The sequence below is a fragment of the Phoca vitulina genome, unplaced genomic scaffold (genome assembly GCF_004348235.1).
Source record: "Phoca vitulina isolate PV1807 unplaced genomic scaffold, GSC_HSeal_1.0 scaffold38, whole genome shotgun sequence".
NCBI lineage: Eukaryota > Metazoa > Chordata > Mammalia > Carnivora > Phocidae > Phoca > Phoca vitulina.
Window position 1 is genome coordinate 10,629,005 of NW_022589741.1, and position 27,682 is coordinate 10,656,686.

Below are 27,682 nucleotides of genomic sequence, written 5' to 3' on the forward strand. Positions count from 1 at the left end.
ACACACACACACACACACACACACACACACACACACACACACACACAGACACACACACACAGACACACACACACACACAGACACACAGACACACACCCCGTTCTCCATCTCCCACTTCAGTTTCCGAGACCCTGCCCCGGCTCCGGCCCGGATCACCTTCCGCACCGACACCGCGCAGCTGTAAAAGTCGGGCGCTGCAGAGCTGGCTGCATGGAGGCCCGAGTGTGGTATTTGGTTAGATTGTAAAATTAGCTAGGGAAGTTAATGAGGCATCCTGCCTCTGCCTTCCGAAGAGCAAGAAGTTTATAAAGGGGCTTTGAGCACCTTGCCTACAGAGGGGAGGAAGGGAGGAAGGAGGGGCTGGCTGGGAAGGCAGAGGAGCCTCTGCCAGGTAAGCTTGCAGCTGGAATGGACCCGAGAGGTCATCCAGCCCCTCAGAGCTTCTGCTTTGGGACAGACTCACTCAGCCACTTTGAGTCCGTGGAGCTCCTTACCCCATGTCTACAGATATCCCGAGATTGCATGCAACTGGCTAGTGATTAGCCATTCTAGCATCAGATTCCTTTTTTTTTTTTTTGGTCGTGTGCAAGACTGCAGAGATAAGGACTAAGCCCTTTGTCTCTGAAGGTGCCCACAGCAAAGTGGAGAAGAGCAGGGACAGTAACCGTGGCAGCTAACATTGGACTGAGGGCCGGCAGGTGCCAGGTTATCGTGCCAGGCACTTCATGATCTCGCTCCATCCCCACAAACCCCCACTGAGGCTGATGCTGTTAGGATTCCATTGGATGAGGAGGAAACTGACTTTAGTTGCCCAAGATCGCCCCGCAAATAAGAGGCAGAGTTGGGCTGTAAACCCAGGCTGGCCTGCCCCTGACACCACTGGTCTTCACCTCTGAGACCAGGGCATTTTCATTCTTTTTCCAGGCTGCTCTTGTCCCCCAGCCCCCTAGTTCACAAGGCACAGATTGCATGTTCGTGAATGTCACCCCAAAGCTTTGGAAGTCACGGTCTCAAAGGTGCTTGCGAAAGAGCTGCCAACAGTCTATTTTCTGCACACACCAAATTCTCAGGTCCTCTAATTACACCAAACAAACCTTCCTGTTTTCAAGCAGCAATTCGATGTCATTTTAGTTGTCAGATTTGCTTTAATAACACTTAACATACTCCCCCACCCCAGCTTTTGGCACGAGGTCAGCCAAAAGAGGCGAGTTGCATTTTGTTGTTTTGGGTGGGGGGTGGTTCATGCTAGGAAGGGGCCTTAGAGTGTGACAGGCCATATTTCTGTTTTGAAAAGTGTGGAGTCTCAAGGCTTCTGAATTTTGAGCCTGAAAATGTCAGTGCTGGAGTTGTAATGTAACACCTCAATTATGGTGCAGGGGGTAAGAAGGAAAGACTCTGAAACCTGCAAGGTTCTTTAGATCCACAGCCTGGGCCTCAATTAAGGTCTCAGAAACACCAAAGGCAAGCCAATGAGTGTCATTTTTAACCAGTTTGAACATTTTACTACTTCCTAACATCAGAAGCACCCGGGCTGGAGAGCCTGCTTCTTGTCCTCAATAAAGTGATTAAGCTGAATGGGTGTTGGGGGGTATTATTAGGCTGAGATGGGCTAAAAATAGAAATGCTCTGTTTTCTGAAAGCCACAGCAGGCCTGTAGAGACTGGCAGCCGCGACGTGCCACCGAGGGGCCCACGGAAGGGGGAGGGAGGGTGGCAGTCCCCTGTGCTCAGTCTGAGATGGGGCGGTGGGTGTTGTGACGGGCGAGCCAGGTGACAGGCCTCTTTCCCAGCTGTCATCAGGGAGAGAGGAACAGTGGAAGCTGTGGATTGGTTGCTTCTGCCTTGGCGTTTGCCAGGGCATGTGTGCGTGTGTGTGTGCATGCGTGCGTGTGTGTGTTAATGAATTTACAGCAACTGACAACTCTGTGGTCTAGGATGGACACCACAGCCTAAGATTTACATATTTAGCCCCAAACGAATTGGATTTGTGTGCTGTTTTTGGGAGAAGGGGTCCAATTTGGGCAGTGAATAAAGGGCAGGTTATAAGGGGCACATGCAGGCGGGGTGGCAAAGGGAGGAGACCTTGCAGCCAAGAGTGAGCATCTGTTCTGTAAAGACTCGATTAGCGAGGCTGCCCAGAAAGGGGGAATAAAGAGACTTTTTGGTTAAGTGAAGGTCAACCAAGAAAACCTTGTCTATTTCAGCCTCTGAAAGAATGAGTTTGCTGTGGTCCATCAATGTGAAAGTCCATTTTTCTACTTTGAAGACAATTGATTTTTTTTTTAAAGATTTTATTTATTTTGAGAGAGAGCATGTGCAAGCGGGGGGAGGGGCGAGGGAGAGGGTGAGAGAGAGAGTCTTCAGCAGGCTCCCCGCTGAGTGTGGAGCCCGACGCAGGGCTCGATCTCCCAACCCTGAGATCAAGACCTGAGCCGAAATCAAGAGTCGGACGCTTAATTGACTGAGCCACCCAGAAGCCCCAACAATTGGCTGTTTTTAATGATAGAATATCTTGCTTGCTTAGAAATCAAAAGGAGAATGATGAGGGGAGTCAGTCATGGAGGGATTTTTTTTTTTTTAAGATTTTATTCATTTGAGAGAGAGAGAGCGAGAGAGTGAGCACAAGCAGGGGGAGAGGCAGAGGGAGAAAGAAAGGGAGAAGCAGATTCTCTGCTGAACAGGGAGCCCGATTCAGGGCTCAATCCCAGACTCCTGCGATCGTGACCTGGGCCAAAGGCAGACGCTTCACAGACTGAGCCACCCAGGCGCCTCCATGGAGGGATATTCCTAATTGGGGTTTTATTGAAAGTCAGCCCTGAGGATCGGCTGTACCTTTTCTTCTGTAAAGCCCTGCGTGTTCTCATGTCCTTGACCTCGTTCCTCTCCTACCATCATTAGGTGGTAGGGAGGGGCTGTTTTACAGATGGAGAAATGGTGGCCGAGTAAATCAGGATTCTGGAATATACCAACATGCTCAACAGAGCCAGATCTAGACCCTGGTGCTCCTGGCTCCCAGTCCAGGCTCTGATGGATAAAGCTGCCACCCCTTGGCACCAGGCAGTGGGAGTTGCTCTTAATAGAGCAAGTGCTCAGAGACGAGCATTTTCCTGGAGGAGGACAGCCTCAGAGCTTGTGGGAAAGACCCGCCAGCTCCAGAGTGTGGAGGATGACCGAGGACTTGAGCACACCGCCTTTAGGACCTGTTTCTACCTCCTTTACTAGGAATGTTTTATTCTTTAACCTTTGATAGCATCAAAGGCCTCTATTAGGTGGGCTTTCTGTGCTGCCACCCCGATTTTGTTTCTGTTTCTTTGATGCGTACTAGCTATGAGACCTTGGCCAAGTGAACCAAGTTTTTCAGACTTCCATTTTCACATCTTCAGGATGGGGATAATGTTAGGATTGATGAGAGAATTGAATGGTACGTGGCATGTTAAGCCGTTGGTACGGTGCTTATTTCATAGTATTCAATAGGTGTTTGCTATTTGTATTCTTGTGTTTACTCCCAGTGCTACAGTAGAATGCCACCACTCCACATTGAGGACGGTCCTCGCAGGACCCCTGGGACCCTGGGACGGGAAGGGTTAGGGTGCTGTTGCCCAGAGCCAGTTCCGTTGCTAAGGTGCCTTCACGTGCACTGCCTCTTCGAAACCTCCCAGCACCCCGTGGCCCCGCTGCTGAGTGAGTGGTGCCCCCTGGACTTGTGTGCTTGCAGGGTGGGAGGGAGGTATCAGGGGTTCCTTGGCAGGTGAGGACACCGCGGCTCCCAGAGGTGAGAGGCAGGAGCAGAATGCGGTCAGGGCTGGGGGAGGCTGCCGTGCCCTGCCTTCCCTCTGAAAATAACTCAAGTGAGAATTTAATTGGAGGGAGTGTCAGGGAATGTTGGGGGGCTGGGGTGGTGGCCGACCTCAGCTTGGAAATTCTGTGGGCAGGCAGGGCTTTGATCTTGGCCACTGCCCTTGGAGTGGCCCGGTTTTGCTTCTCTCCATTGTCCAGACAGTACTCGTGAATCTTACACCTTGGGGAGGCGTGTGGGGAGGGGCCCCCAGGCCAGATTTTGGGGGGAAGACCTGTGAAGCTGCTTCAGCAGAAAGGAGCAGGGCATTTGAGGCTGAAAAGAGGAGGCCAGAGGCTCGGGTAACAGACAGAGCTCTGAAGCTACTAGATGCCCGTAGAAAGCCTTCTTTCCACTCTGAGCCTCTCACCTGAGAATGAGAATGCCTGAGTCGCGTCCAGGGGAGAAGACAATCATTGGTATCCAAAGGTTGAGGGCATATCCCGTAAAATCATGGCAGAAATCCCCAATGACCTTTTTACCTAGTCTCTTACACATGCCACGACCTCAGCGTTATCTTTCTTAAACAAAAAGCAGCGAGCACCTGAGAGCCTCGGTGTTCCCTGGAACCCCGGGGTCAGCCTTCCCCCGTGGCCTCGTTGGCTCGGCCCCGCTCTGTCTGGCTAATGATTCTCCCAGCGTCTGGACTGTCTGTTCCACATTGCCTGCCTGACAGAGCAAGGTGTTTCCTTGAGAAGGAATCCCCTGGCTGGAGCAGAGAAGCCGGCCCCATTGCCGAGGCCGTAAGCACAGGAGCTCCCCTCATAACCGCGGAGAAGGTCTTTGCCGTGTGCCTCTGGCTGGTTCTCACACAGCACGCGTCCCTCTTTCCTTCACCCTGAGACATGCCCCAGTTTAAAACTTGTTATTTACAGGTGGGGAGATGAAGCGGCTCACCCAAGGCTGCATGGCGCAGGCGGGGCAGCTGGGCCTCTGAGTCCTGCTCTCCACCTGCCTCCCCCCTCGGTGCCCCTCTGTCCTCCCAAACAGCTGAGTACCTGGTGCGCAGGAGCCCCGGGGAATGCCAGGTCTCTTCTCTCTAGGGCGCTCGTGGCAGGTGGGCCGTCCCCCAGGAACTGTGGGGCTGGAACCTTAGGGGCTGGAATTCCAGAAGGCTCAGGCCAGCTGGCCTCCTGAAGCTCAGCAACTTGATGAAGTGAAGCTACTCCATAATCATAATAGCGATTCAGGCACGTGCTGTGTGCCAGATGTTTCAGATAGGGTTAATAAGGGAGGGTTAATAACCCCATTGCAAGGAGGGAACGGAGGCTGCAAAGTTGGCCCCAGGACCATATCGCCAGCGAGGAGAACTCCAATGCCGGGTCTGGCCACCAGCTGCTGGGGGACTTCACCTCGGGGACATATCTGAGTTGGCCCAGCGTGTCTGGAAGGAAGTCTGGTCTGTCAGAGCGGGGACTGACATTGTCATAACAAGAGAGGGGTTTGTGTCATTGTATTGATTACCCCCATACCTGGATTAGCCAGTCATGGAAGTCGCCTGGGGAAGAAATGGGTTAAAGACAGCGCTAAGGTGAACCCCCAAATCAATACTCTTACTAAGACTTCGGGAAGATTTGCACATTGTTGTTTTTGCTGTGACAGATTAATTATCCTACTTGTATTTTATTTAAAATAATTCACCTTAAATAGGTTTGCACTCATTTTAGAAGGAGGTTGATAGTGCTGTCAAAACTTGGCCGTGAGTGTTGAGAGCTGACTGGAGAGGTGCCATTTCTTTGACCTTCTCCCAGGGAAGAGTGATCGGGGCCCTGTGTTTACTTGTATATTGTTTTTTGTTTTTTTGTTTGTTTTTTAGGGGGGAAGGGGCGGAGGGAGAGGAAGAGAGAGAATCTTAAGTAGGCTCCATGCCCAGCGTGGAGCCCAACATGGGGCTCGATCTTACGACCCTGCGATCATGACCTGAGCTGAGATCAAGAGTCAGACGCTTAACAAACAGAGCCACCCAGGTGCCCTGTATGTTGTTGGTTTGTAGAGGGGTTTCTTGGAGGTGCACAATCCTTTAGTGCCCTCTGCCTCTTTTTATCTTCCACTCCCCAAGAACATCTGCGGAAGACTTGTCCAGAGTAAGCATCTTTTCTCCCTTCTTTCCTTCTTTGTGTTTTGGCCGTGGTGGTAAGAATACTGCAAATGTTTCGGTAGGTTTGTTGCATGTCTTTGATGTTTTCCCCAGCCCCAGACCTTCACGGTGGGGGAGAGCAGTGGTAACAGTGATGAATGTTAACGACAAATTGCAGTTATCGAGCAGCTCCTGCGTGCCAGGCACGGTGTTGTAGACTTTACATACACTATTTAAATGAATCCTCACTCAATCCTGGGAGGTAGCTGCGCAGTGCCCAGTTATAATAACAGGTGCAAAAATAGGCCCAGACAGGAGAATTAGCTTGCCCAGGGTGGGAGCTAGAAATGATAGAACTGGGACTTGAACCTGGTCTGTTTGACCCCAGAGCAAGGGTTCTTAACTTCTCTAGGCACAGCCGTATACTGAGTATATGTGTTTGTACTGGTGGCCGGGGGCTGTGTTTCGAAGCCTGTTGGGTTCCTGCTGGTGCTCAAATTGGTGACCACGGGAGCTCACAAGGCTCTCTTGAGAATTGAGTTGCAGGCATAAGGGACAAGGAGGACCTGTTTTCTGTGTAGGACTTGAGATCAGGACCACAGGATCCCAGTGACAGCCAAGGGCACTGGGGCACCGTGGGACCTCCCGACAGCATGAGGTTTATTGGGTAGGGTTAGAAGTGCTCTCTCAGACTCGAGATGCCTCAGCATTTCCTTCTGACCCATTCCACGGCCTCGTCTTCTGTGGAGCAGACATTGAGCCATGTGTGAGAGGTCCAGCCACTCAGCAGGTCATTGATGGGGAACTGACGTCTAGAGGTCTGAAAACCTGCCGCTCACAGTCCCCGTTAGTCCCCGTCTCCGTTGGCACAGCTTGGAGACGGTCCTCGTGGCTTCCTCAGTCCTACCTTGGATTGGGGCCTGCACCGTTATTCATTCACCCCCCGCCCCCCTCCCCTGTCCTGTCGTGGGTGCCCCCACTTCCTTGTCGGCTAGAAAGAACTCTCCTCCAACCGTATCCTGAGCCAGTCTCCTGTCCTTCCCACATCTGCCCACTGCTTCCCCTCTTCCCCGAATGAGTGTCCCTTACAGAGATTCTGGTTCTGGATCAGTTGTTGTGGTGTTGATCCAGGAGAAAGAGCGAGCTAGAGAGAGAGAGAGCAAGTGAGCTGGCCTTCCAGATCCTCTCGGGGAGCACACATCTCCTTGAGTGAAAGAACACGCAGTGCTAGCCTTTGGAATTGGCAGCCAGCGTACTGTTCTCTGTCTGATAAGAGGTACTGTAAATAAAACTGTACACCATGGCCCGTTGTAAAATGCCCTGTGTCTGTACTCATTGTTCTGAGAGCTTATGCTTTTTTTGGGTCTGCTGTTTTGGTACACTCTGTACTTCCTTATGTAAGCAGGCATGCATATCTCATCAGAACATTCAAGATGTTTATTTTAAACTCTCAAGGAATTAAAAGAAAAAGCATACACTATTCCACATTAGATGCTGGCAAATGTGAAGTGTTTTTTTCAGTGCCCCCCCCCCACCTTCTTATTAGCATGGGGGGTGGGAGAGGGAGGGATTTTGCCTTTTTTTTTTTCTTCTTTCATTGGCTTCTGCCTTATTTACTTCAGAGAGACACCAGCCCACTTCTGATTGTGTTCAGCATCTTCTACTCCCCGTCCTGGATGCTGGGGACCCCCCACCCTGTTTCTGGTGGGGAGGGCAAGTAGGGAGGAAGGCTTCGCACTTTGCTGAGGGGAGACACTAAAGGGAGTGGCGGAGGGGGGGGGACAGCTGCGGGGAGCCTGACGAACTTCTGCTGGATTTCAGCCCTGTTGTTGGAAGGCTGGGGGGTTAGAGAAAGCTTTATGGTTTTGAAAGGGCTTTCCTGGCCCGTGTCTCCTTTGATTCCTGCGAGTCGGGGTGATCCCCCTAGCACAGAGCGAAAGGGGACCCTGCACGTGGAGGCCTTAGACCATCTCCAGCCTCCTTGAGGGTTGTGGTGGCTGCCTCCTTTCTTTCCACCCCAGCTTAACCTGCGTTGAGCCCTCCTCCTTCCTAGAGCCCCTATCTGACCTTCTGGAGGCATCCAGAAATGAGAGAGAAATAGGAGAGAGTAGGAGTCAGGGAGATTCAGAGGGGTCAGGCGTTCCTGCTCCCCCAGGGTAGCTCATGAGGCACCCTTGAGCCTCATCTGCAGGATCCCCGGGGGCTGGCAAGGCAAGGGCATCTGTCTGTCTGTCTGTCTCTTTACCATTGAACCTCAGATAAACTCTGTGCCCGGGCTGGCCACGGGGGTCGCTCAGCAGATTCGGCAAGCCTGTCCAGGGTCCACTCTGGCTGCTGGAGGCCTCTTGGATGGGCCGCTCCTGAGTGCACTGAGGGAGGGGTTGCTTTTTTCTTGCAGGGGTGCAAGCCCTGGGCAGCTGGGTGGGGAACAGAGGGAGATGGTGCTCCGGGGGAAGCGACAGCCCCATTTCCACTTTCCTTTCTCTGCCCCAAGCTGCCTGAGTGCCAACCGACACCACGTCCTTGAGTTTTCAGAAGGGCCAGTAGAGAACCCTGAGCCTGTAGAATAAGGACTCTGCCACCCCCTAGGGGACAGCCTGGCAGTGCCCTGAATGGCCACTGCCCTCTTCCCAGGCCAGTTTTGGGCCTGGAACCTGCCGGAGGGCTTCTTTGTTTACTGAGTGAGTCGTGAGCACAGCCGCGGGGCAGGCAGGGAGCAGGCCACTGGGAAAGGGTGGGGACAGGCCGGAGGCCAGCCCTGCCTGCTCGCACAGAGCTTACAGTCTGCCGGGGAAGACAGAGAGGAGCCAGGCAGCGCAGGAGGGTTTCGGAGCGAGGGTTTCGGAGCTGGGTTGGTGAATAGTTGCCGATACTGACATGTTGGTCCTTTGACAGATTTTCCTGCTCCCCTCAACAGACAGTCACTCACCTTTAAATGAAAGGCATGAGGGGGGTGTGTGTGTGTGTGAGAAAGAGAGAGAGAGAGAATAGTGAAATATGTCTTTATAAATGTGAGACTCACTTTACACAAGATTAATGACCTCCAAATAACTGTACATTGAACTTCAGTAAAATCAATCATACTTTGCACAGAGAAGTTCTTTAAAGGAATCCTGACCCCGGGCCTGACTGGTGGTGATGGTAGCTACTCCTTATGGGGTGTGGGTGTCGGCCCACCCCCGACCCCAGATAGAGGGCCGGCCCTTCACCCACCTTGTCAGCTCCTCCGAGGGACTGACTTTGTTCCCATTTTACAGAGGAGGTGACAGACCAACTGACATCAGGCAGCTTGCTGGGGGCAGGGTCTCAGCTCATGACTGGTCCGGCTGGGATTCCAACCCTGACCCGTCGGACCCGAATCCTGAGCTCTGAAGCACGCTCTCCTGCCTCCTGAGGTATAAAGGATGCCAGTGAGCTCCTGTATCTGCAGAGTGCTTGGTCCCTGACAAGGAGATTATGTTCATTAAGATCCATCTTCCCCTTCCATCTTCAGTATAGCAGAGCCCATTTCCCAGCTCGGGAAGGAGGGTCCTTGTGGTGTCCGCAGCCGTGAGTGTCCGGGCAGGCCCAGGACCCAGTTCTCCCCACTCTAGATGGTGCTGTTTGCTCAGATCTGTAATCGTGAGGGAGGATGGCAAGGGTCCAGCCTGCTCCATCTTCCGGCTGTTCTCCCTCTTGGCTGTTAATTTCTGTCCCTGCCGTCCATCCCCTCCTCGACCCCATCTCTCCCTCTGTCCTCACTGGCCCCATTCCAGCCTGCTGGCCTCCACCTCCTTTGTCTGGAATGGGTTTCCTTCGATGAGGGTGGGGTGGGGTGTTGCTTCTTCCTTCGGCTTCCCCACTCAGATGCGAGCTCATCAGAGAGCTCTTCCGTGCCGACCCCATATAAAATAGCAGCCCCTGGCCCTCTCTGTCCCTCTTCACTTAATTTACTTCTCTTTTCATCACTTGTCCCCACCTGGTTTATATTTACTGGGTTTTTAAAGATGTGCCTTCCCTTCTAGAACATAAGCTCTCTGAGGGCAGGGATTTTGTCCCTCTTGTTCATTTACTGTAATCTACCTTTGGACATACTCGTAATGGACATCCAAAAAACATCCCTGTGTATAGGTAGGATACGGCAAGGCATGGCCATCCCTGACCTGTGCCATGCCCTGGTGTTCTCCCCACTCCCAAGATGAGCCCCAGGAAATTTTGGGGGGCGGGTAAATGCTGATCTTTCCCCATGCATCTGTCGTGCTCACTGGCATGACCTCTTTCCTCCCTCCGTCGCTGCCTCGCACTGATGCTTTATAAATGTATTAGTGCCTGAATGATGTCACTGTAATGCATTTTGGGAATAGCCATGTGGTTTATACACACTTGAATTGCTTTGAATGCAAACCTGACATCACAGTGAAGGCAGCAGCGAACAACATATGCACAGTAAACAGGCAGAGACTGTCTTATTGATTAACAGATGAGGCCTCTATTATTGATCAAAGCTTGGCGAGGAAATTTATCACTTTTAATTTCAGGGCTGCCAAATATTTCTGCCTCTGAGCCAGCCATTACAGAGACAATTTAAAGGCACATGCCTCCTTGGGAAGAGGGGGTTTCTGCCTCTCTTTGCTGGGCTGCCGGACCCAGGAAGTGTCTATCTTTGCTGTTGGGCTGTCCCTGGGGAGTTGGGGGGCGGGGGTCTCGGTGGGGGTTGGGGGAGTCCCAGAGCTTCCCGAATGGGGCCTGAGATGGGAGCCAACATCTGCGGTCTTGGCGTGTGATAGGAGTTCTGACCCATCTGGGTGGACCAGGCTCTGCACGGAGGCCAGGGGACGTTCACAGCCTCAGCTCAGTGTCGTGACTTCAGCAGGGCAGGCGGGGAGAGGGGAGGACGCTGAGGGCAACCAGATGTGGTCAGGCTCGGGCCAAGTCGGCAACCTTGACAAGATCGCATGTGCTGATCTGTTTTTATCTTCATCTGAACTTGTCCGATGGCACGCATCCGGCCCTTCGCTTCCTACCTGCCCTCCTTCCTTTCTCTCTGCTTCTCGGTCCTTAAAGCTGATGCCGCTGTCGCCGTGTGGATGGCTGTTTTCTAAGAACCCTCTGCACCACATCCCTTTGAGGTGGCGCCTCCTCAGCTGGTTGCAGGGCTCCTGCCTGAGGCTGAGCCCACGGGGCTCTCCGGTCCCCGCTGCCCTCCTCGGGCCTCCCCATCTGCTCTCTCCTTTAGGGAGCCGTTAGAACTGTGAGAAGCAAAGAAAGAAAGGCAGCGAAAGTCAGATCCCTTCCAGATCCGCAGGAAGTCATTGCTGGCTAGTGAGTCGGGACTGGGGGAGAATTTCTCGGGGCAAGAAGGCTGTAGCTTCATCCACCCGCCTGGTCCGCGCTGCTCTTTGACGCACTTGTTGCGTTTCCAGTCTACGTGGATGAAAAGGGGTCCTGGCTGCCACCTGAGGGAACACACTTTCGGACTGTCTTGCCGTCAAGTTCCTTCAAAAGCTCCTTCTGGAAGCCGTAGAAGGCACGAACGGTCCTTGGTCCAAGGACACCCTGCAGCTTGAAGGGACACCCGGAGGTGATCGTGACCTCCCCGTCTCCAGGCAGAATTCAACTCCAGCCACCTAATACAACTGGCAATATTTATATTTGAAGCTCTTCAGGAAAAGTGACTCCATATCTTTCCTAGGGCACTTTTTCATTTATTTATTCAGCCAGTCAACTAATGTTCTTATTGAGCCACCTGGTAGAGGGTATATTTCGCTCATCAGTTGGAATATAGACAAGGTCACTGTTCTCCTAGGACCTGACATTCTGTACACACTCTGGGATCCTTTTACCCTTCACTGGCAAGAACTGTTTATTGCCATTTAATTTAAGCCTATACGGTACAAATCGTATTCTGAGTTCTGTTCCTTATAGTATGTGCTGTTATTCTAAGGAAGAAGTTTTTAAAACTTCTTAAAAAGAGTAGTGGAACCATTTCTCCGCTAGAATTTTACACAGAACTTTGATGTATAAAAGGGACGTATTGGAATTTTATTTTCTTGTGTTGGGGGGAGGGAAGCCCATACCTCACCTTCTTATCCGTGAAGCATCTTTGCAGGTGGAGGCCTAGGGAAGCCCAAATACACAGAGATTAAGAACAAAGGCTCTGAAGTCAGGCTGGCCGGGTTTGAATCCCCTTCTGTTACCCCCTGTGCGACGCTGGGCCAGCTACTGAACCTCTCTGAGGTTGGGGTTTCTCGTCTGCTAAAGGGGGGTAATAGCAGTATGTACTTTTCATGGTTGGTAGGATCAAAGGCAACAATACATCTTAAACACTTCGCATCGTGCCTGGTATCTGGTAGAGCCTCAGGAAAGCGGAGATTTGGAAAGCAGCACTAGGTTTCTACTATAAATATGTGAGAAGTTCTGCCGTGGGGCGCACGGGTGCTCAGGGTCCTGGGATCGAGCCCCGCCTTGGGCCCCCTGCTCAGCAGGGAGCCTACTTCTTCCTCTCCCTCTGCCCTGTCCCCCCTCGCTTGTGCTCTCTTTTGCTCTGTCAAATAAATGAAAAAAATCTTTAAGAAAAGTTCTGCCTCTTCTGAGACTCTCATAGAAATGTAAAACACAGCGTTGTTAAAGGAACGATGTGGAGAGCGTCCTGGAAAGGGCAGAACAGAGCCGGCATGCTTGATGCGCGCACCCTCCAGTCCTGAGGATGGAATGGGATGGAGAACTGGGACCAGGCTGTGCTCACACGCAGAGACTCAGGGAGGGTCCAGCGGTTCCACCCAGGGCTGGTGAAGACAGCTCCCCGTGGAGTTGGGTGGCTAGCTGGTGAGGCCGCACAGCCACATAGAGGAATTTAGAATCAGTGCAGATTGTGAGCCGTGTAAGTTCTTGAGCGAGAAGTAGGAAGGAAGCAAGTGGCCTTCAAGGCACCTGCATGTACTGGGTGAATCAGGCCAGCTGGTGGGTGTGGCGGCCGTCCTGAGTCTGCCAGTGTTCTGGGCACCGCCCAACAAGGGCCTGGATGGGGCAGTGAGAATCGACATGCAGTGCAAGGGATGCATCTAGAAGACATTTCGAATGAAAACGGCCAAGGCTCGAGACAGGTGCCCCCTGAATGAAATCACCGCATCAGAGCCTTGAAGAGTGTTAGCAAAGGTAAAACGTCCTGTTTGTCTTGATGCTCTGGACTTGTCGCTTGAGCCTTGTAAATAACGGTTCAGAAGATTTTATCAATTTGCTATCGCACTGAATTGATTTTGTTGATTCCACAAATATGTACAGTAATAGGTTCCCACGGGTGTCGGGCCGATGCAGCTGCGCATGTGATGACACGCTCCTGCCCTCGGAGGGCTTCTAGCGTGGCAGGAGACAGGGGTGGGTCCACAGGCGTTTAGGAGAGTACACAGTGAGCCTTTGGTCTGGAACGTACGGGGTGCTGTGGGAGCGCAGGGAAGGGCTGCATCCTCCAGATGCGGGGACAGAAGTATGGCAGCTGGTGCACAGGTGGGGCTCTCCAGTGGGGCTGGAGTGTCAGACATGGGAGGAGCAGAAGGATGCGCAGAGGCCTCTCAGTGGGGAAGAGCCTGACCCCCTCAGGGAACCCGACCGGCTGAGTGGGACTGGAGACCAGGCAGCAAGAGTGAGGGGTGAGAGACAAAACTGGAAAGATAGGCACGTCCAGAAGTGCTTTGTGAGTCTTGGTGAGGAGTTTGGATTTTATCCTGAAGACACAGGAGAGTCATTCAGGGATTTTAAGTGGTCAGGTGCAGGGGGTTGTTGGGGCAGATAGTCTAGTTTTGGACGTACTGAGTTAGGGGCTGTCCAAGTAGAGGTATGCCAGCAATTCCTACTTTCCCGTAAGGTACAACTTAAGCAACAGGGCACATTTCCCCTTGTTGAATCTTTACTCCTCTCCGTGGAGCCAGCCCCCCAGAACCCTGCTGCCTCTTGGGGCATCTCATCGAGACCCCATCTCTGCTTGTGTTGGTTATTCTGATTCTGTTCCCTCTTCTCTCTGGGAGACCCCTGAATGGTGGCATCTGGACTCAGTTGGGTGGGTGGTCACAACCTGGAGGAGGGGCTGGGCTGGCTGCTGGGGCCAGCGGCTGTCCCTGACTCGGGATCTTCACCGGCATCCAGCCCCCTCCCCCAGCATCCACCTACGCGATTTCGGCCCAGGACCCCTTTCCCACAAACGGAATATCACTCTCACGGTGACCTCCTCCCCTTTCTTTTCAGCGGGTGCCAAAGCCTTTGTCTGTGACCAGTGTGGAGCCCAGTTCTCGAAGGAGGATGCCCTGGAGACACACAGGCAGACCCATACTGGTGAGTTGACTGATCCGCATTCTCCAGGTCCTCCAGCGTGCCAGCTCACGCATGAGGTAGCTTGGCGGCAGCCTCTTTCAACAAACATGACATCTGGTCGTGTCCTGGGGAGCTTGTGCCATGTTCAGCACTTGTGTGTGTGGCTGGCGGGCAGGAACGTCCACGTGTGACCTTGCCCCATAGCAAAGGCTGCCCTGGATGAGGTCTCACAGGCCACCAGAGTCCCGTCTTCACAGAGCCTTCTAGCATGCTCTTGTTGAGGTCTTAGAAGGCCCGCAATGTTATCTAGCATCCCCTTGCCTTGGTGAACGGTCAGGAAACCTCTCGTACTCTATCTGAATACCTCTGAAACCCTCAGTGGCCACAGCGGGCTGGTCTTCCCGCTGTGAGTCAAGTCATGATATAAAAGAAAGCAGTGTCTACAAAAGGATGCGTGTGAACCATTCAGCTGACAATGAGGTCACCGTACTTGGTGTTAGAGGCCTGGTTGCTCGGCCTCAGTCCCATCACACCATTAGTCATCTTTAGTGTAGCCCAGGGCCGTACCCCATGTCACCGGGGGAACCTTTCAGTAACTTTGTAAGGTCGGAGGCACCTCCCGTGTCATAGACGAGGGCCCTCCAAGGAGGGACAAGTGACTTGCCCAAGTTAATAGGGGGGCCCGGAGTGTTGCAACTCGGATGGCCTGGGTCTCACCCTGGCTCTGCCCTGCCTGCCTGCGAGACCAGGAATTCATCCTTGATACTCTCTTACTTGGGGTCACTTCCTCCGTTAGCAAAGCGGAGTCATAATCGTACCTACCTCCGTAGCGTCGCGTTGTCACGGGGATGAATTAAGATTCTTTATTTGAAGTGCTCTGCAGAGTGTTTGGCCCATAGTAAGCATTTCATACATAGGAGTAGATGTATTTAAAATATTTATGGACTTCCCACAACGTGCCTGGCATGCTTCTTGCATTTAGGGTATGGTAACATACGAGACAGATGGCATTCCTGCCCCTCGTGGAACTGAGATTCTAATGGGGAGACGGTATAGGCAAGTAAGTGTGTAATATGAGGTCAGGTAATAATACGTGCTAGTGGGGAAATGAGGCAGGATAAGGGGAAGAGAGTGATAAGGAGAAAAGTGATATTTTAGATTAAATAGCCGGGCCTCTCTGAGAAGGTGACATGAGGGAGTGAGCCTCTCAGAGGGAACAAGCATTTGCAGAAGCCCGGAGGCTAGGCTAAACTTGACTGGCTCAGGGAACAGCATGAGGAGCCTTGTGGCGGGGCAGGGAGAGAGGGCAGGGAGTGAGTGCAGAGAGTGGTGGCAGATGAGGTAAAAAATCAGGTGAGTCTCTCAACCCTAGTAAGGAATTTGGATTTTATTCTCCGTGTGCTGAAAGTCCATTGGAGGGGGATAAAATATTTGCAGATCGTATCCCTGATAAGAGACTTACAGTTAGAAAAGATAAAGGACTCTTACAACTCAATAATAAAAATACAAATAACCGAAATAAAAAATGGGTAAAAGATCTGCATAGACATTTCTCCAAAAATAGACAAGTAGTCAATGAGCGCATGAAAAGATGCTCGACACCACTGGGCCATCATAAGGGAAATACAAATCAAAATGACAAGTCGTTTTTAATACCCATCAGGATGTGGCTATAATACAAAACATGGGCAAGAAGAAGTGTTGGCGAGGACGTGGAGAAATCGGAACCCTACACAGGGCTGGTGGGAATGCAAAATGGCGCAACCGCTTTGGACAGCAGTCTGGCAGTTCCACAAAGGGTTAAACATAGAGTTACCATATGCATAACAACCCTACTCCTACGTGTCTACCGAGAGAAATGAAAACATACGTTCTCACAAAAACTTGCACATGAATTTTTATAGCAGCATTATTCATAATAGCCAGAGGTAGAGATGACCCAGTGTCCGCCCACTGATGGATGGATAAACAAAATGTCATTTATGTGCAGGATGGAATATTATTCGGCTATAAAAAGGGGTGGAGGAGTGATACACTGTACAATATAGGTGAGTCTTAAAAACATCATGCTCGGGGCGCCTGGGTGGCTCAGTCGTTAAGCGTCTGCCTTCGGCTCAGGTCATGATCCCAGGGTCCTGGGATCGAGCCCCACATCAGGCTCCCTGATCGGCAGGAAGCCTGCTTCTTCCTCTCCCACTCCCCCTGCTTGTGTTCCCTCTCTCGCTGTGTCTCTCTGTCAAATAAATAAATAAAATCTTAAAAAAAAAAAAAAAAAAAAAATCATGCTCAGTGAAAGGAGCCAATCACAAAAGGTCCCATGTTGTATGATTCCATTTATAGGAAACATCAAGAATGGGCAAATCTATAGATGGAAAGTAAATTAGTAGGTTCCAGAGGCTGGGGGAATTAAAGGGAAATTGGGAGTGACTCGGGGGGAGGTGATGAAAATGTTCTAAAACTGATGGTTGCACAACTCTTGAGTATATTAAAAACTATTGAACTGTACGGTTTAAATGCATGAATTACATGTTATATGGTATATAAATGATAGTAATGTATGCACACACACATCCCACCCACGCGCATGTGCACAAACACGTATAGAGAGAAGGAGATAATAGTCCATTGGAGGGTTTTGAATGGGAGAATGACATGACTTGATTTATGTGTGTAACAGCTCACTCTGGCTCCTTGGGAATTGACCACGGGGAGTGTGTCACTTAGTAATTACTGTGTAATGAACCACTCCACCAGCAGATTAAAGCCACCGAGTGTTATTATCCCTGACATTCCTGTGGGTTGACTGGGCTCAGTTGGCTGGTTTTCACTTGGGGTCTCTCATGAGATTGCAGTCAAGCTGTATGTGGGTCCGGAGGTCGTCTGCAGACCCGACGGGGCTGGACATTGAGGATAGCTTCCTCACTCTCCGTGCTCTGCCACTTGGCCTCCCTCCGCGGTAGAGCGGCCTGAATTTCTTCCGGGACAGCTCAGGGCCCCAAGAGTTTGGAAGCGTAAGCTGCCAGCTCTCTTCTGAGCTAGGCTGGAAACCTATGGCATCGCTTCCGCCATGTTTGATTGGTCAGAGCAGGCACAGCTGAGCCCCAGATTCATGGGGTGGAAGGCTAGACTCCCCTTCTCGAGGGGTTGTGACGGACAAATACGGAGTGGTATATGGTGGTCGTCTTGGAGACTGGCTGCCAGGCTACCCAGGGGGTAGTGTGGAAGAAGGAAGACCAGTCAGTTGTTGCTGCCGCCACCACCATTATGTCAGCGGTATTTCCGTGTCCTGTGACCTCCCACGATCTGCCTTTCCCAGGTGGAAAACATGGTATCAGGGGCCTTGCTCTGGACAGCTGGAGGAGCGCTTTCTAGGTGAGCGTCTCCCTGGCTTGGTTATAGAGAAGGTGACTTGGCCAAGTGATTTTGCCCAGGGTTCGAGAGCTAGTTATCTTAAAAGCCAGGGCCGGACCCAGGTGTCCCGGTCCCAGCCAGTTTCTTATTGCCAGACCACACGTGACAGAGAATCCCACTCTGAGAATTCTGATCTGGGGCCTGTGGAGCCTGAGCAGTGAGCCGCTTGAGCTGTGCATGCGGATTAAATCTGCAGCAGGAGGAAGCAAGCCACCTCCCAGCCAGGATCAGAGGCGGAGGCTGAGTCCCTGAGGGGTGAGCAGGAGGGGAGGCTGTTTTCGAACAGATCCGGTGCACTTAGTGAGCACCTTCTGTGTGCCTGACACCCCCCACCCCCAGGGGTGGGGGGGAATACAGCAGTGATCAATGCAGACATGGTCTCTATTTATTTTTTTTTCAAACAACTTTATTGAAATAGAATTCACATACCATACAGTTCACCTGTTAAAAGTACACAATTTGATGATTTTTGGGATATTACACTATTTTTTAAGCATACAATTCAGGGGCATATATGACATTTCTACCTGTTTTTAGAATCTGGGTTGATGCAGCTTTGAAAGTTGGGAGCCGTCTTAGGACCAATGCTTTTCTAGGATTTATTAAGTCAGTGAGAATTTGAAAGTGGCCGACTCCTTCCAGAAAAGTCTATTTGACTAGTGGTTGGAAAGAGCCTGGAGTTTGAGTCCGAAGCCTGAGATGGGGCTCTAATTCCACACTCTGGTAGGATGACGGCCTTGACTTGTTATTCATCTTTTCTGCCCTGGAGGTCACCTCACCTGCAAAAGAAATACAGTGCGTCCTTCCTATGGCAGAGGTGGACCCAGCCCATCCTGCCTCCCTTTAGCTTTATCTCCAGGTTGAGTCAATGGAGCTCTTGAAAGGGGTGAGAAATGGAGAAAATGAATCCAAATTAGGGATGAGAGGTGAAGGGGGATGCTTTAGGAAGGGCTCCCTCCCCGCCTGGGCATGAGCTGTGGGCACGCCTCCCCAGTGGTCACGGGCACTGGGCCACTCCTAGTGCAGGCAGGCGTGGCTGGGTGAAGGACAGGTGCACAGCAGGGTTACCCTTCAGCAGTGGCTCTTCCTGACACGTGGCAGAGCTCCTTTAGAGCACCGTTGCCTGCAGAACCCAGGTAGTTTCCCAGACTCGTCTAATTACTAAAGAAAGGGCACAACTGGACATCCATTTGCCATCTCTGTTCTAGGAAAGGGGGCCCATGAAGCAGGGAGTGGCCAACTAACAAGGAATGCGGACAGTAACGCTGAAGTTACTGGGCTGGGAAGAGACAAGTGGGGCTCCAGGTACAGTTGGAGAGCCAACAAGAGAGCAGAGAGCGCTCTGAAGAAGAAAAGGAGCCGAAACCCTGGGGAGAGGGAAAGTCATGGTCATGCGGCTCTTTATTTCTGATACCTTACTGGATAAAACACATTTCTCTCTTATACCCATTTAATAGATGAGAAAACGGAGGCCTAGAAGCCACCCACTAGGAAGTGGAGAGCTGGCGCTTGACCCAACTCCAACTTCAGCGCTCTTCCCGCTGCCCCCCACCTGCCTCCAGAGTGACTTACTGTGGTCCACAGGTGTGTGGCTGAAGACTGGGGAGAACTTGTTCAGAGATCATCTTGCTCAGGACCCTGTCTGGGCAGGGTTCTTTTAAATCCCTGTGACCCATTTAACTAAGAATCCTCAACACCCTAACACCTGCATCCCCCTCCCGGGACAGGATATAATTTGCCTGAAACGAATTGAGTCTGGGAGTTCCATTCCCAAAGCCGCCATGTTGGGGGCTAACGGAGCTAACTTGCAGCATTGCATCAGATGGGTGATCATGGTGTCTTCTCGGGGTTTTGAAACCAAAAAATGAATTTTGTAGAAAGTATTTCTCATTCCATTTTAGCCAAACGAATGGCATCTTCACGTTTCCCCCTTTGGACCCCGCTTAACCTGGATTTCTATCGTGGGGTGTGTGTGACTTCTCCTATGCCCCTTCCCCCAAGGTCTTGGTGGGCTCCGGCTGGTGCTCTGGGAGGCCATGCTTGTGGTTGGGCTGGGCTCGGGCTTTGTTGTCATATTTCAGCTTTCTGTTTTGGTACAGCGAAGACTTTGAGGAGATAAACAGAGATCACTTTACACCTTTTATATTATGACAAATACATATTGCAAAACAGTGCTGCTTCCAAACTGTTGGGTTGCAGAGCAGCGAGGAATTAACAGCTATGCAGCTCCCTGAGATGCTTGTACTTCATTGACACATCAGATTTTTTTTAACCGTTCAGTAAAATAAAAAGTGAGAAAACATGCATACACACGCACGTACACACATGCACACCCAGCGTACCGCGTGGGTTCTGTATCGGGCATGTCTTAAATTAGTAAGTAGTTCTTGAAGTCCAGATAATCTGATAAATACCATTAATGGCTTAATTTATACTCCTGGTTTGAAATTTGACACATGGACACTATCTTGGCTCAGGAAACACAAGTGGTTTTGTGCCAGAGGTTTTAATGACCGATCAGTAATATAAATTGCTGCATCACTGAACAGAAATAGCTTCTCCGTGTCATTTGATCTGGAAACTTCTCCGGCCAGGCAGCAGTTAATAAATTTAAAAATAATTACCCTCTTTATTCAAAGTCAAACTAATTAGGAGTGGGTTTTACAAATCATAATGTTGTTCAAGCCACTGTACATCCCCGTTTGGGACCTGAACAGGCCTGGGGGCAACAGCCGGGATCGGGTGGCGTTAATTAGAGGGCAGGGGAGCTACCTTGGCTCTGAGCTGAAGGCGAGGGGGACGAGACGGTCTTGAGCGTGCCCTGCGCGGGAAGGAAGAGGTCTCGGTGAGGGGCTTTCGGGGGGACCTGTAGGAACTTTCAGCCTTTTCATTCATATATAGGGACATCCGAGCAGCTACCTGCCTGTGCCATGAACATGGGGACGGCGGGGCCAGCGCGGGTCTGTGTGGGTCAGGCCAGAGAGACTGTGAGAGCCCAAGGAGCAGGAAGGGGGTCTGAGTGCATGGCTGCGTGGGGAGGACAGACTTGCCCAAAGACAGGGGAGGGGGAAGGAGGCTCTCTAGAGGGCTTTACCCACTGGGCAAGTTTGGGCCCTGAGAGGGTGGCTTAGGTTTGCCTTATAGGATTCCGGAAAGGTGCCCCTTCAGGGCCTGAAGTCAGAGTGTGAAGTTCGGGGTATTCTGTCCATAGTGCCCCCCAGAACTTGGGATCTCGTGTCAGACCATCTAGATTCCAATCCTAGTTTTATGATCTTGGGCATGTTGCTTAGCTTCTGTAAGCTTCGGTTTCCTCCTGCGTAACATCAGGGTAAGGATGGTATCTATCGTATAAGGGGTATTGTGAGGATTTAGTTTGATAATCTGTGTAAAGCGCTCAGCCTAGGCCTTGCATAGGTATTTCACCCTCCAGGAGCACCAGGAGCATGCCGGGCCATGTTTTAGAGGAGGCCTCATTGGTTGGTACCATCAAAGGCTCAAGAATCTTGAGTCTCCTGCTGGTATCCTGGCCCATGTCTGCTATCATCAGGAGCCTGGGAATTCTGGGTCCCTGCCTTCTTCAAGTATGACTTTCTGTGTCTGTCATCCTACCTGAGGCCCTCCTAGTACCTTGGTGAGGAAAAGAGGTAGACACATATGGCTAAAGCCATTGCCAGGCTTAAGGGTCTTCTTGGAGGCCTAGGACACTAGGTTGAACTAGATCTCTAGACTTGACCTGAAGACATTCATCTCTCCCCTCCAGCCCCCCACCTGCCCACCAGGTTAGTGACTTGAGTTAGACTATGCAGTGGCTTGGTCCCATCATCCCTTCATTCACTTATTCCATAAGTTTTAAAGTGCCTACTATGTGGAAGGGCTTTGGGGACCCAATATATGATGGTGAACACAGTCTGGTCCCTGCTTTCCTGAAGATGACAGTGTTGTGAAGTCAGTGAACCAAGTGGGTCTCCTTGCCTTGGGTACAGCTAATACAAGAGCTGTACTGTGTTGGATACTTCGGAGCTCTAATTTTATTTAAGTCTTGGCTGCAGTCCTAACACAGACGCAATTTTCCTCCCTGTTCTTTGCTAGAGAAAACTTAGACCCAGAAAGGTTAAGGAAGGCCAGCATGGGGTATAGCTAGCTTGGACGCCTGGCCTTCTGCACCCCAGAGCCCATGTTTTAACGCTGTCTTCCCTCCCCAGTAGGGACCTTGAACCTCATGTGTAGACCAGGGGTCTACTCTGCCTGTCCAGAAGCCTGTGAAGTCAGGGGTCAGAAGCCCATATTTGAAAAAGGGGGTCAGTTGAGAACAAACAAGCCAAACTAGAATTAGAACCCATGAGTCCTTACTTCCACTCCAAGCTCGACTCTGACTACAGAATAAGGCTTTCTTTTCCTGGCCTAGAAAAAGTTGCTTCGATTCCACATTCCTGTGTCCCAGAAGCAGCCACTTAGGCCCATGTAAATGTTGACATGCTGGTTCCCTTCCCCTTGGTGTTGGCTGCAAGAGGGTCGGTCCCATGGTCCAGGAGCAGCTGACACACCTGGTGGCCAAGGGCAGCCATGCTGTGGGATCTGCTGTCTGGGGAAAGCGGAGGGCGGGCGCTGGAGAGAGCCCTGCCCCAGAGTGCTCTTGTTTGCAGTGAGAAGGAGGCTAGGAGGCATCTTGCTGGAGCTCTGGAAGGAAGAAGCAGTGAGGACACACACACATGCACATGCACGTACACGCTCTGCAGCGGGGTGACCGTCCCCTCCCTTGTGAAGGTGCAGAAGGTGCAATGGGAGGCCATGCTTGTGGTTGGGCTGGTGTTGCAAGCTCCCTGCTTCTGCTGGCCCCTCTCTCATCCCTGCTTAATGATGCTTGGGGGAAGCTGCAGGGGCCGTCTCTGGCTCTGAACTTGAGAACAGAAAGTGAAGTCCTTACTTGGAGTAACATCCTGCAGTGGGTGAGCATGGAAGGGGCGGCAGGAGGTGCGGGGGGTGTGGGGGGAGAATTTAAAAGGGGAGCAGCCACACTCCATCCCTCAGGATGGCTGCCCGCCTTGCCCCTCTCCTGCCCCAGATCTGGCACAAGGGTGGTGCTGGGCCCCGAAAACCAGCAACTGTTCTACCTCTTCCTCCTGGGGGGCAGCTACCAGGTGCCGGCCCCAGAGGAGGAGGGGGCGGAGGGCGAAGGGCCAGACGACGACAAACAACTTAATCTACCTAAAACTTGCCGGGGACAGAAAGGCAGAGCGAGCCTCAAACCCCTGCCCACGCCGGAGGGCACGGGGGGAGGACAGGTCATTGGAGGAACACATGGATTCCGTGCAAGTTGGCGTGACCTCCCCATTGAACACATAATAGCGTTTGACTTTTATAAACATCAGGGGTGATTGGGATAGCATTTCACGCGGTGTGCCAAGGAATTGAACATGAGAAAGCCCGAGCTCGGGAACGGCCAGGGAACGTCATGGGCACTTTGGGAGGGAGAGTCATATGCTGCTCTTCGTCCAGTCAGTGCATCGGCGTAGACTTACTCTTGACCTCATTTCATGCTGTTACTATAAAGGCATGTTTGATGCCTAATATAGAGTTTTATTTTCCAAGCACTGGGCTCTCGGCTTTGTTGGAGCTGCTCGCTGTGGAGTAGGGAAGGACAACTCAGCTGTCACCTGCTGGCCCAGACAAGACATCCTTTACCCTAGTAGCTCTTGGACCCCCCTGGCCACCTTCTGGAGGGCCCCCCAATGCTTTTTTTTTTTAATTAAGAAACTTCATTTTTTAGAGCAATTTTAGGTTTACAGCAAAATCGAGTGGAAAGTATAGAGAGTTCTCATGATACTCCCTGCCCCCACATACGCACGGCCTTCCCCAGTGTCAACGTTCCCCGCCAGAGTGAGACCTTTGCTGTTACCTGTGATCCTACACTCACACGCCGTAAGCATCCAGAGTCTACAGTTTGCATTATGGTTCACTCGAGGTGTCGTGTGTCCTGTGGGTTTGGACAAATGTATAATGACCTGTACCTACCAGAGTTGCATCATACAGAATAATGTCACTGCCCTAAAAATCCTCCATGCTCTGCCCGTTCATCACTGCAATACCTTTTTTGTGAAGCACTGCTGCTTTGAATGGTGCTTTTAAGGGGATTGGTGGTGCTTGGCTGTCTTTAGGGATGGAAAAGGAAAGTTCACCCAAGGCCAATCTGGGTTGGAAAAGGTTGAAGCTTATTTACTCAGTAGACCTCTTTGAGTACCTGCTTTATGCCAGACATTGATGCTGGGCCCTGGGACAGGGACACAGCAGTGAGTGGGACTCCTAGGGTCCCTGCCTTCGCCAGCCTCCCGTCGTCATGGGAATGATGGTGGCCATTGTTGTTGTGTTGGGGGTAGCATGGTGTATGGAAGCGACAATGAGTTACGAGAGGAGAACTGAGTTCTTATCTGGGCTCTGTCACAGGCTTGCTTTGTGACATGGAACGAATTGCTTTGTTTCTCTTCCTCTCTCAAATATGGGGTGTGTGACTTGGGCAAGAAAAATTGCTGTTCTGGGGGTTCTGTGGTTCCAAGCACAGCCTGATTCTGATCTCGTACTGATAGTCTACATTTTTCTCCGCCTTAATTTTCATCTTTGTAAACTATGATTAAATAATATATGGTTGTCGTAAGGACTGGGTAAAATACTCCCTGTAAGGGACTTAGTTAGCCCAGTGCCTGGGTTGGAGAGCACGCCCTCAGTGGTGGCTTCTCGCTGTGGCTGTTTTTAGATGTCTACGGGTTCTGTCCCTCACCAGAAGACACGTATATCTTTCACTTTATTTAGAAGCTTATTCGATAAAAATTTAAGTGAACGCTGTGTCTGAAGAAAGGATTAAAGATGAAGCTCTTTTGCCTCTTAAAAATTATCCCAGAAATTTGAGGGGAACGATAGAACTTGGAGTTTGAGGACTGTGGCTCAGAGCGGGCCACCCCCGCCCTGCCAGCAGCCCATCCAGGCAGGGGTTTAAATAGTACGTCCTGTTCAGTAGAAGGGCTGGGATTCGAGTCAGGGGGCCCCGGTGGTGAGTCTGATGGGCTTCTGGGACCCCCGTCGTTCTGCCGTTCAGAGCTGCTCCTTCTCTCTAATGTCCTCACGCAAGGCGTGATGATCAGCCTCAGCCCCCCACTCGGACCCCGGGTCCCCTCCCCTCTCTGCCTTCCCGTTCTTCATCCCACGTGTTTCTCCTTTATCCCTCTGACCCCGCTTCCAGCTTGCACCCTTTCCCCTCTGCTCTCCTGTCTCCCTCAAGACACCACTGCCGCCCGATGACAGAAAGGAGTTAATAAAAACCAATGTGTAACTGAAACTTGAAAAGCCATAAATCGCCTTGTTTTTTCTAGGATGTTGGTAGCATTTTGATTTAATAGTTGGACAAACACAAGGGCCTATTTTATTCAGAGTTTACAGGCCTCAAGGCTGTTATTCCTCCAAATTTAATAGCATTGAAATTGCAGGGTTTGCTATAATTTGCCTATCGCTTTCTGCTCCACCATTGATGTTTATTGTCAGCGGGATGGAATCTCAATCCGACTCACTTAGATAACATGTCTGTTAAACATTTAGATAATTGTACCATCATTAACTTGTCACATTATTTTAGAGATTCAAAACAGAGGCAGGGTAAGTAGAGGTACTGGAGGTGGGGAGGAGGAGGAGGAGGAGGAGGAAGGGAAAAGCTCCCCTGAGTTCCACGACCAGGAGATGGGAGTTGATTTTACACCCTTGACATGTCAGTGGGGGTGTCTAAGTTAAGGAGGCATGTCCTGCAGAGCGATGCAGAGGGTCGCTCCCTGACGAGGTGGCGTGCCTCTCTCCCAGGTGGGCCAACCCCTGGGACAGCGCGGTAGAGGCTCAGAAACGAACAGCATTCATTCCCAGCCCCAGCTTTGGCCTTCGTGTACCAAAGATCAATTTTTTAGCCTCCCTTAGGGTTGCTGATTACATTATATGTAATTACAAAGCAATGAGAACAACCTAAATGTCCAAAGGTAAGGAATCTGTTAATTATAGTACCTGACGTGGAAAGATGTCCATGATGTTTTGCGTGATAGAAGCTGGTTAGAGAAAACAGGTCGTATAGTGTGGTGTCATTTACTCCAAAACACTGAAGCCATCCTGGAAGATTCTAGAAGGCTCTCTAACTATTAACAGTGAGTATCTTTAGAGAACGGGATTACAGAGCAAAGGTGGTTTTACTTTCTGTTTTATCTATTTCTGAATAATAATTATTTATCGGCGTGTCTCATTTATAAAAATGTAAAATTGAAGGTCACATTGTAAGTAAGAAAAATAGCGCTTTTAAGAAGGAGGACTTTTTTTTTCTTTTTTTCTTTTTAGAGAGGGAGAGAGAAAGCAGTGGGGGAGGGGCAGAGGGAGAGGGAGAGACAGAGTCCCAAGCAGACTCCCTGCTGAGCATGGAGCCTGACTCGGGCCTTGATCCCAGGACCCTGAGGTCATGACCGGAGCCGAAACGAAGTGTCAGATGCTTAACCAGCGGAGCCACCCAGGCGTCCCAAGAAGGAGGACTTCCTAAAAGAAAAGGCTACACGTTTAAGTAATTGGATTTTAAGAGAGATCCAGGACCTAAGTGTCTCAGCTACATGGACAGGAGCCTCAGTTTCCCATCTTAGGTCACAACTGCTGTCCCTGTTCACCAAGGGCCTTGATGGGGGAAGCACGTAGCAAGACAGATTTCCATTACACTTAAGTGAGGACTGAAGTCATATCTGGAAGGGTGCCTGAGGCCGGAGATAAATGGGAGATTCTGGGAGCAGCGAGATGTCAACAGTAGTGGGGCATGAGCTTGGCATCTACAACCGCCCCCCAGAAAGTCTGCGGTGCATGCACCCTGGTCCCTCAGAGGGGACTGTGGTTCTGGCTGGCTGGCTTTGGAGCTCACGTGATGTCCCACAGCCCCAGGGCCTGCTCTGTGACTTGGGCAGGAGAACTCACTATTGCCTTTCCCAGTTTGTGCACTCCCACTGACACGACGGAATAGGGGGAGAACGTGCAAGTCAGGAAACAAGGGTTAATGTTTTCCTGATCGTACTGTAAATAATGCAGATATCTGGGGGTGGGAGGGACAAACAACGTAAATATTTTATAGACTGTAGGCTAAAAATATATGTATTTAGAAAAGCAGCTTAAATATTTCATATGCTGCAGCACAGATTTCTTTCGAGGGGAGGAGAAGTGGGCTGGGGAGGCGGTGGGGAAGGAGGGGACCGCGGTTTCCCATGGTGGGGACACACAGGACTTACAGTCAGAGCATGCATGTGAGGCTGGGCAGCCACTGGGATGGGCAGCTGGTGGATCCTGGGAACGCAAGGAGATGGAAACCTCAGATTTTTTGAAACCATCCTTTAAATGTCCTGTACTCTCTGTCTTGTCTTTTCTTTCTCTTCTCTTCTCTTTTAATGTGGGAGAGAAACAAATGACAACCTCATAACATGACTTTATTTTTATTTTTATTTTTTTTAAAGATTTTATTTATTTATTTATTTGACAGAGAGAGACACAGCGAGAGAGGGAACACAAGCAGGGGGAGTGGGAGAGGGAGAAGCAGGCCTCCAGCAGAGCAGGGAGCCTGATGCGGGGCTCGATCCCAGGACCCTGGGATCACGACCTGAGCCGAAGGCAGACGCTTAACGACTGAGCCACCCAGGCGCCCCGTGACTTTATTTTTAAAAAGCCACTTCCAACCCAAGAGAATTGAAAACATATATCCAGCATAACACCTTCCAGTTCCATCCACATCGTTGCAAATGGCAAGATCTTATGCTGAGCGAAATAAGTCAATCAGAGAAAGACATGTATCATATGACCTCACTGATATGAGGAATTTTTAATCTCAGGAAACAAACTGAGGGTTGCTGGAGTGGTGGGGGATGGGAGGGATGGGGTGGCTGGGTGATAGACATTGGGGAGGGTATGTGCCATGGTGAGCGCTGTGAATTGTGCAAGACTGTTGAATCACAGATCTATACCTCTGAAACAAATAATACAATATATGTTAAAAAAAAAAAAAAGCAGGAGGGGAAGAATGAAGGGGGGGGG

General features: G+C 51.0%; 1 protein-coding gene across 5 annotated transcripts in view; it reads left to right on the top strand.

Annotated features, from left to right (window-relative positions):
• The window catches only part of ZBTB16 (zinc finger and BTB domain containing 16), a 184,376-nt gene that overhangs the window by 112,847 nt on the left and 43,847 nt on the right, over positions 1-27,682 (top strand). For all 5 annotated transcript variants that reach the window (XM_032427947.1, XM_032427943.1, XM_032427944.1 and 2 more), the window contains exon 4: positions 14,129-14,215. In XM_032427947.1, coding sequence (XP_032283838.1) covers positions 14,129-14,215 — 87 coding nt within the window. The remainder of the gene's footprint in view (positions 1-14,128; positions 14,216-27,682) is intronic.